General features: G+C 30.0%; 1 protein-coding gene across 1 annotated transcript; it reads left to right on the top strand.

Annotated features, from left to right (window-relative positions):
• The first annotated feature begins 584 nt into the window (after positions 1 to 584).
• LOC133188532 (uncharacterized) lies at positions 585 to 3712 on the top strand. The gene is made up of 4 exons (XM_061324002.1): positions 585 to 846; positions 1686 to 1758; positions 2296 to 2443; positions 3421 to 3712. The coding sequence occupies exons 1-4, from the start codon at positions 807 to 809 to the stop codon at positions 3481 to 3483; spliced, it is 324 nt and encodes a 107-aa protein (XP_061179986.1). The 5' UTR covers positions 585 to 806; the 3' UTR covers positions 3484 to 3712.
• The last annotated feature ends 5712 nt before the right edge of the window (positions 3713 to 9424 follow it).

Below are 9424 nucleotides of genomic sequence, written 5' to 3'. Positions count from 1 at the left end.
CTTAAGTAAAATATAGTTTACCATGGAAGTGGGGTCACAAAGGACAATCAAAATTTTAAAATAGAAACACATGTATAAAGCGAAATAAATCTGATGAAGAACAACAGGGCAAAGGTGTCTCAGGTTAGGGTGAGGGCTAAAATAGGCTATGCCTGCTGCCCAATCCCATTCACTTCATGTGAATAAAACTATGTATAAATAAAAAATAAGTGACTCAGGTGAGCGTTGTTGTCTATTGGCCTCTTGTTTTAGTCGTTTGTGTTGCTTCTGATGTTGTATATATGTATTTTCCTACTTGTCTTATGCCAATCTTATAATCAGTGTCATCCATTTATATAACGAAATAAAGTTATGCTTCCGGTAGAATTATTGGAATACATCATTTATATTTATGAAAATTCGCACAATTACCCATGCCTGTTAAAAATATGTTTTAAATAAATAAAATTATCCTTGTGCTAGAACTAACGTCTGAGTTCGTTGCTCCTTAGAATACGTTTCTACGACATGACTGAGTGTTTAAAAGTCCGTATTTTACGATTATTTAGCAGTCACCTTAAAGTGCTCGACAACAAATGAAATTGCGTTTTTCGGCAATTTTGCCATCTGCAAATTTAATTTATCGAGGGCATTTGTATTTGCATTTAGAATACTTATGATTTGTTGGTTGAAATGAGAGCAGGCGTTAACAAAGTGTATTAATGTTGATGCTTTATCCATTCAACGTAAATATTTTGAAAGAAAATCTGTCAAATTAGAGTAGTTAAATAGCACATGCAGATGAAGAAACGTTAAACAAAATTACAATGTTGGATTACGTAGGGAGAAAGAAGAAAATTCGGAAAGGTATGTTTAATACAATTAAAAAGTTGATATAACTTTGGGATCTGCAAAATTCAGCTAAATGTACTGACAAAATAACTGAAAACAAATTATTTTTAAGTGTTTTTTTCCCATCAAATATGAATATAGAAGATGTGCTATTGCACAAAAAAAAATGTGATTCATATATTTCATGTTAATACTTTAAAGAAAAATAGTCTTTAATATGTATGTTGTACCTATTCAAGCAAACACACTTCATAAATAAATGGAAAAAATAAAATTATCACAGCAATACCTTATTATAAATCTTAGAATTGATAAGTGAATCAAATGTTAAACTATTGTTTTCATTTTATAATTGACCAAAATTTATTAAATTACTCTTTTCCGATGTAATGAAGTTTGTTTGTTGCTTAACGTCCCTTCGAGACTTTTTCACTCTTATGGAGATGCCGCCGCTTACCGGTGGAAGAATGCAAATTTAAACTTATACTCGGCAATTAGGGCAAATGAGCAGTGAGGGATCTTTTTCGATGCAGAACCTACTGCGACACGGGAGTTAGTTTTATGCAATCTCATCAAAAGGACTGGTGTCCACGTCCCGCGCTCTAAGGATCAACTCCTTAAACCTCGACTCTAGAGCAAACACTTTTACAAATGCGCCAAGCGGGTGACATGAATTAAAAGCGAAATACATGTACAGTTAATCTCTTTTTTTTTTGGATTTGTTTTCTTGTTGAAAAAAAGTGAATTAAACGTTTAGATCCTTCGAGTCAAGAAAGAAAAAATAAAAGTTTTGAAATTTTATTTACGCCTTGTTTAATTATAACTTACAATCAGTTTCTTTCTTATTCTTCCAGGAAAAATTGAAAGGAATGACTTTGGAAAAGCAATGAAACAAATTGCAGAAAATCTTCAATATACTGGGTGTCTGTAAGTATTACTATTATAATTTTGTTCAGATCTAGCTACTTTAAAACTGTTAAAAGACCTTTTAAGAAGCATGAAATGACGTGTTTTTTTCAGTGCAATCATTAATTAGCAAAAATAGTAAATGATTATTTGATGCAATAATTAACTTTTATAAAATAATTGTTCCATGAAGATGAATAAATGAATCAATAAAATCAAAATGAATTAATGAATTTCAATTACTACGCCATAGTCTCACCCAACACACTCGTATATTAAGTGTACAAACAATATACATGTAAATATGCATGGAACTTGTCCAGACACTACATGGGCAAATTGTTTCATTCAAAGAACAATAAATGATAAACATTGCTTGGTTTGATTTTGATAAAAATTGATGAATTAGTCATATTTTACTTTAAATAAATAAACGGAAGCAAATATTCATTCTTTTGAAAATAAACACTGAGCATTTAGTTTTGAAAGACTAAGGAGGATGCAAAAATGTTACAATTTCTCGTTGCTTTATAAACTTTTTTAATTGATTTTTTTCAGTGATGTGAAAAAGGATGCACTGTATGTACTAACACTGTGGATTGATTATATAAGAGAACTTAAAAGTGAAAATTCAAGAATAGAGACGTTGAAAACAAATTCTTCCCGGATAGACAAAATGTTTCAAAAAATGACTAAAAAAATAGAGGCAAGTTTTTTAAATCCGATCAGGTTATGAAAATTTATATTTCAGAAACAAATTTGAATAGAATGTTTTACATTAGAAGTTGATATCAATGTGTCAACTCAAGACAAAGCCATTTTAATCATTCAAAGTAAAAATTTTTACATGTTTAGTTTCCAAGGGGAAATGTATTTTTGTTCTAATTCCCATAAAATATTCTTGGTTGTAAAATAATCAGCATTTTTAATTTTTTTTTAAAGTTAGTCATTAGAAATGATGGCATTTTTTCCAGAGGAGCGATAATTCTATTGGACATCTTATAATAAAATGTGATATAAGCATTTATTTTGCGGTGATCTTCAAACTCCTTTTAAACATAATTATTCTATTTTTTTATTTCCGTGGTATGAAACATTTTTTAGAATGTGAAGAAAAATGAATGGCTTTTTGCGATTTTTAGGCATTAAATTTTGTGTACTTAATGACAAAACATGATTTTTTTAATGTTTCGAAACATTTGTCATTTTGTAATAAGATGTCCATTTCAGCAATGCTGGTCATAAGCATCTTCTTGTAAACTTTTTAATATGACCATGTACTTGCCGGTTTTATTGTTACTTTTCTACACGTTCAAATCTTAAATTTGATATGTAATATATTTAGGTATTTAAAAAACCTAATAAATGACTTTACCGTTTTTCCATTTAAAAGGACACACTTGACTTAAAAATATATTTTATATTATACAAAAGTCCCTTTTAGCTCACATGAGCGAAATGCTCTAGTGAACTTTTCGATGAAATTTTGTCTGGCGTCCGTCTGTCTGTCCGTCTCTCTGTCTATAAACATTAGGCGCTGAAAATTTTACATAGGAATATATAGGGAAAAATTCTGTTGATGAAGAACGGTAGGGCTATATATATGACTCAGGCGAGCTTTGTGGCCCATTGCCCATGCTATTGCTAATTTTACAGTTGCCATTTTGTCATATTATTTTTTAGGTATTAGAGATGCAATGGAATCTTTTGTCGAAAGAGGATCAATCCATAAGAGACAGCCTATAGTTAGTCACGTTCCTCTTCTAAAATCTTGCATTGTTTTCATGAGCGTGGATGGATATTTCACCTAAACACTTTAATGACTTCATGTAGTGAAAGTGCGTTTGTCAGAGATGTCAAATTTAAATATCAATCAATAGTATTTTTTTTAAAAGAAGTAGTTATTTAACTGTAGCTAATTCTTTTATTCTTTCAAGTTCATTAAATTGCACTAATAAAATTTAATGATATTAAACACCATTGTTTATCACTACAAATCAATCTCTTAACCTTCTTGATGAATTCACAAAGTAAATTCGATTTTAACAGATAAATATGGCAAATTTCCAAACTAAAAAACTTAAATAGTTTGGATTTATTAGTAGTACTGCCATGCAGATGAGGTCGATCGTTGCATAAGGAAGGATATCCATAATCCGCACAAGAGACTATCAGTTATACGCTGTGTGTATTGAACATTTAAAAAGAAAAAGAAAACAATTTAAAATATCATTTCAAAAATGAGGTAAAAGAAAACATTGTATTGCCATTGAAGCGTATAGCCTGACAAGAATATCACTGCATGAGAAAACAAAAATTCTATGCATATCATTTTCATCCATATTTTGCTGTCACTGACTGTAAAAAAAAGCGTCAGCTTTTTTAAAATAAACACATTACAATGTAAATTCAATGTATATTAATCATCCAACTTACCCGTCTATTTCTATTGTAAAATTTGGGATCTAATGTCTTATTTTAATATTCAAAACTTTACTTTCAAAATTAAACCAAGTAAAATTGTGGCAAGTCTTAGATTTTGTAGCCATCCTATTTCCACGTCGAAATAGAATGGATAAAAATACTTGGTTTGTGATGATTATAACATTATTGATAAAATAACATATGAAGTTTTGCTAAGGCTATATATAGATAAATGTTAATTACAACAACTTTCACTCCTTATCTTTTAGTTTCTTTTATTTATAAATTATTTCATAAGAGAATTTATTAACTAAAATAAAGTTTAATAATTTGATAAAGATTTTTCATTAATTTTATCACAAAATGCATTTATGAAAACGACGCAGCACAGTTAAGGCTGCAATAAGGAGGCGGGGCCTAATTTTTACGGGAAATGCTTACTATGACATCACACAAAAATACATGTTCTTCAAATTACTATAAAATGAAATGATACGCTATTTTAAACTGTTGGATAGCTTTAAACTATATCAATACTTACTATTGCATGTAATTTTGTCGTTGGTTAAATCCCACACAGCAATATATAAACAATTCACTGATCGCAATGCTCTTGTCAATGTGACGTCATATCGTAAAATTTGACGCAGTTTGTATGCAGTGAGAGGCGGATCAAGTTATATTTTATACATGAAAAAATGTGTTTTGTAATTAAATAAAGTATTATTTGCAGATATATAAGAGACCATTAACTTGGATGCGATGTCTATTTTATGATTTAATTCATGTACTTCCCGTACATTCCCTAGACAAGTGAAACTGCCGTTCATTTGTATGCAGATTCATTGAAGGGTAATAGAAGGGTCGTAATAAATCGATATATTGCAAGGGCATACCCTCAATGAATTACGACAAGCTTTTACACATAAACTCAAGAGGTATGAAGATATTTGAAAAGTGCTGCGAACCCGATGAAATCTTTCAAATGTATTAATTATATCTACATTTAATGTACTTGACCAACAAAATATTCAACATACGGTCTAACAAATGTAATTTTAGCAATAATATAGTAGAATCTATATAGGTTCGCACCACTTTTCACAAACTACAAAGAGTGTTGAAAATAATTATAAATTAAACTTAGATCTTCAACTTGGTTATGCCCTTGCAATATTGGAATTTATAGATGACCTCAATACTGCAGGCATATTTGCTAAAATCGCAAGACTGCCACATTACGTGACGAATCTATATAAGAAATATAAACGTCCTCAACATGTAGTTCTCAGCCACATTACATTTGTCCGATAATAGTAAAGGCCTAAAAAGAATCGCCCATCCTTGTAAATAATGTATTTTCTGTCTAAAAAATTCGCCGATATTTCCATTTGGCACCTTAACTGTACTGCGAAAGTTGAACAGATGAATATAGTTTATTCAATTTATTGATTAAATTAGAATAATGATTTTATTTACATAACCTATTAAATGAAATAAATTCCTTCCATTTTTTATACTCATTTAATGAAATTAAAGTTAAACTATTGAATATTGTGAATTTAATATATTGTAAAATTCACTTTGGAAAATAAAGTTTAACTTCTGAATGTTTTTTTTTTTTCATTTTATCATGAAACAAGATTCATTTACTAGAACACAATTATTGATTTATTCATAAGCATTTATGATTTCTATTACCATGCATAAAACTCAACCTAACCTAATAGACTATTGTTACACAGAATTTGGTTTCTAAGAAAAAAAGATGTATTTAGAAGAAAATATAACTCAACATTATGAATTTCATCTTTGTAAAATGTTGTTATCAAAATGTTATTTAGGAAAATATTTATAAATTACTTTGAAAATACATTTCCAAGTCTAAAGATTTATTATTAATTTACGCGAAAATTTTATCAGAAAACTTTTACCAGATTATACATCAGATACTTCAAGAAAATAGCTTTATTTATTTCAATCAATTAGGTGGACTTTCTTGTGATTCTTTAACTTTTTAAAAATTCTGTATTGAAAGAACGGTACATATTTCCTTAATTTAAATCTAAATGGAAAATAGAAAGTCAACATTTGCATTTAGACTGTCAAAACAATGTGATAATTACATCAATTTTGAGAACTTTTTTTTTCCTAGAGAAAGCTTATGGATTAATTAAATTGCACTTTCTTCAGAAAGAATTCTCAACTACAATTCTAAAATCGTAAAATTAACATGCCCTACTTAATAGACCAACTGAAATCTAAGTTAAGTGTTTCTGACAGTTGAATGCATCATGACTTTCAAATAAGAAGAAAGAAGTTCAAGGTACGATGAAATATATGTTTTGCTTTAAACAATGGTTGCTGAATAATTCTTTCGCATAACAGGATTCAAATTACTCATCAGTAATAAGATAAATTCATGTATATTTTAGAATTGAATATTTGACAATGCTATTTTATGACTTGTAAGCTTTAGGGTTTTTTTCATGTTTCATGTTTCAAAACAAATGGAAGTAGTCTTCAGCAAATTTTTTTTCCAGTATCAAACATTAAATGACCAGTTCTAAATAAAGACATCTCCAAGTTATAGTGATGATGAAACCAAATAAACGGGTTTTTCTACTTAGTTGTTGTGAGTACGCAGTATTGTTAAGGCGTACTATTAAGACATCAGCGGAATATAGATTTGCACAAATAGATTTTTTTTTAAAAATTGAATTTATTTTTGTAAAGCTTTTATATTTATCGCATTAATTAATATTAATAAATATCAATATTAATGAATACCCCACTTTGTACTGAATCTAGTTTGGTCATCTTATTTGACAGTCACGTGATAAATGCCTGTAGTGTGTACTCCGTGGAGGGAAAAACATCGCATACCCTAATTCAGATTAAAACTTTAAGTGACAAACTGTTTCTACACATATTATAATTTCAGAAAAGTGCTGCTGCTTTAAATTTGACGTATTTGGCTCCAGTCTTTGGCATCTTTTTTCAGTTTTTCCAAGTCTTTTTTATTTAAATAGTTTGAATATCCAACGTTTCGGCTTGAGTATCACTGAAGAGACATAATTTGTTTAAATGCACATCTGGTGCGTCAAAATTGGTACCGTATATGATTTACATTTAAATAGAATTCGATTTTTATTAGTTTAAACTTTAAGTAATAAGGCCCAAGTTAAAATATGTTTGACCTTTACCAAGTATTTTATGTACATGTATTTATTAAATAATGCTCTCGAGTTCGGGAAAGTAGCAACATTTTTCGAGTTAAGAAATATTTCTTTTACCTGTATATTCGAAAAATTGTCAAGATCTATTAAGCGTATGCCCTTGGGGAAAGACGGTTTAATGAGGCACCTCGGCGTGGAACATGCACACCCCGTACACTAAAACACTGTAAAACTAATTCAATACATTCTCTCGATAATAATTGAATAAAGGCACCAAAAAAGGCTTTATGTTGTATTAATAGTCTATCTACAATCTGTAAGAAATATTCTGTTTAATTATAACATGCATTTTTCACTGTGAAAATTATTTGATCCGCTCTCACTGCACATATATTTCGTAACATTTTACCATAATAATGTAATGTCGGCATGTGCAGTGCGATCAGTGACTTGTTTGTACTTTGCTTTGTGAGATTTAAGTATTGATAAGGTAAGTGTTAATGTAGTTCATTACTCTTATGCCGTTAAAAATTGCAAATTATCTCATTTTCTAGTATTGTGTGATGTCACAGTAAACATTTCCCGTAAAAAGTAGGCCCCGTCTCCTTTATGCATCCTTAACAGTGCTGTTTTCATAGATTGGTTGGTGTGAATTCAAGTGTCATTTATTGTGAGTACATGTATTGGTTGTTGTGATTGACTGGATATATGTGAATTGGCTGTTGTGATTACATGTATTGGTTGTTGTGATTACATGTATTGGTTGTTGTAATTAAATGTATTGGTGTTGTGATTTCATGTATTGGTTGTTGTGATTAAATGTATTGGTGTTGTGATTTCATGTATTGGTTGTTGTGATTACATGTATTGGTGTTGTGATTACATGTTTTGTTTGTTGTGATTACATGTATTGGTTGTTGTGATTACATGTTTTGGTTGTTGTGATTACATGTATACGTATAGGTTGTTCTGATTACATGTATTGGTTGTTCTGATGTTATGTATTGGTTGTTGTGATGACATGTATGGTTTTTATGATTACATGTTTTGGTTGTTGTGATTACATGTATTAGTTGTTGTGACCACATGTATTGGATGTTGTAATAACATATATTGGTTGTCGTGATTTTATGTATTGGTTGTTGTGATTACATGTATTGGTGTTATGATTACATGTATTGGTGTTGTGATTTCATGCATTGACTGTTGTTATTACATGTATTGGTTGTTGTGATTACATGTATTGGTGTTGTGATTACATGTTTTGGTTGTTGTGATTACATGTATTGGTTGTTGTGATTACATGTATTGGTGTTGTGATTTCATGTATTGGCTGTTGTGATTACATGTTTTGGTTGTTGTGATTACATGTTTTGTTTGTTGTGATTACATGTTTTGGTTGTTGTGATTACATGTATTGGTTGTTGTGATTACATGTTTTGATTGTTGTGATTACATGTTTTGGTTGTTGTGATTACATGTATACGTATAGGTTGTTCTGATTACATGTATTGGTTGTTCTGATTTTATGTATTGGCTGTTGTGATGACATGTATGGTTTTCATGATTACATGTTTTGGTTGTTGTGATTTCATGTATTGGCTGTTGTGATTACATGTATTGGTTGTTGTGATTACATGTATTGGTGTTGTGATTACATGTTTTGGTTGTTGTGATTACATGTATTGGTTGTTGTGATTTTATGTATTGGTTGTTGGGATGACATGTTTTGGTGTTGTGATTACATGTTTTGGTTGTTGTGATTACATGTATTGGTTGTCGTGATTACATGTTTTGGTTACTGTGATAACATGTTTTGGTTGTTGTGATTACATGTATACGTATAGGTTGTTCTGATTTTATGTATTGGTTGTTGTGATGACATGTATGGTTTTTATGATTACATGTATTGGTTGTTTTGATTATATGTATGGTTGTTGTGATTACCTATATGGTTGTTGTGATTACATGTATGGTTGTTGTGTGTATTGGTGTCGTCCGCGTGGCGTAGTGGTTAGAGCGTTTGCTCTGGAGTCGCAATTTAAGATGTTGATCCTTACGTCGCGGGTTCAAATACCAGTGGG

The sequence above is a fragment of the Saccostrea echinata genome, unplaced genomic scaffold (assembly GCF_033153115.1).
Source record: "Saccostrea echinata isolate AGI-Se365-2 ecotype Australia unplaced genomic scaffold, CSIRO_AGI_Sech_v1 ptg000016l, whole genome shotgun sequence".
Taxonomy (NCBI): domain Eukaryota; kingdom Metazoa; phylum Mollusca; class Bivalvia; order Ostreida; family Ostreidae; genus Saccostrea; species Saccostrea echinata.
This window is presented reverse-complemented; position numbering and strand designations above follow the sequence as displayed.

Excerpts from the sequence above, each read along its gene's own strand:
- LOC133188532 (XM_061324002.1), top strand. The coding sequence starts at position 807 with ATGTTGGATTACGTAGGGAGAAAGAAGAAAATTCGGAAAG. Across the intron at positions 847-1,685 it reads AAAGAAGAAAATTCGGAAAG|GAAAAATTGAAAGGAATGAC; the intron begins GTATGTTTAATA and ends TTATTCTTCCAG. Across the intron at positions 2,444-3,420 it reads AAATGACTAAAAAAATAGAG|GTATTAGAGATGCAATGGAA; the intron begins GCAAGTTTTTTA and ends ATTATTTTTTAG.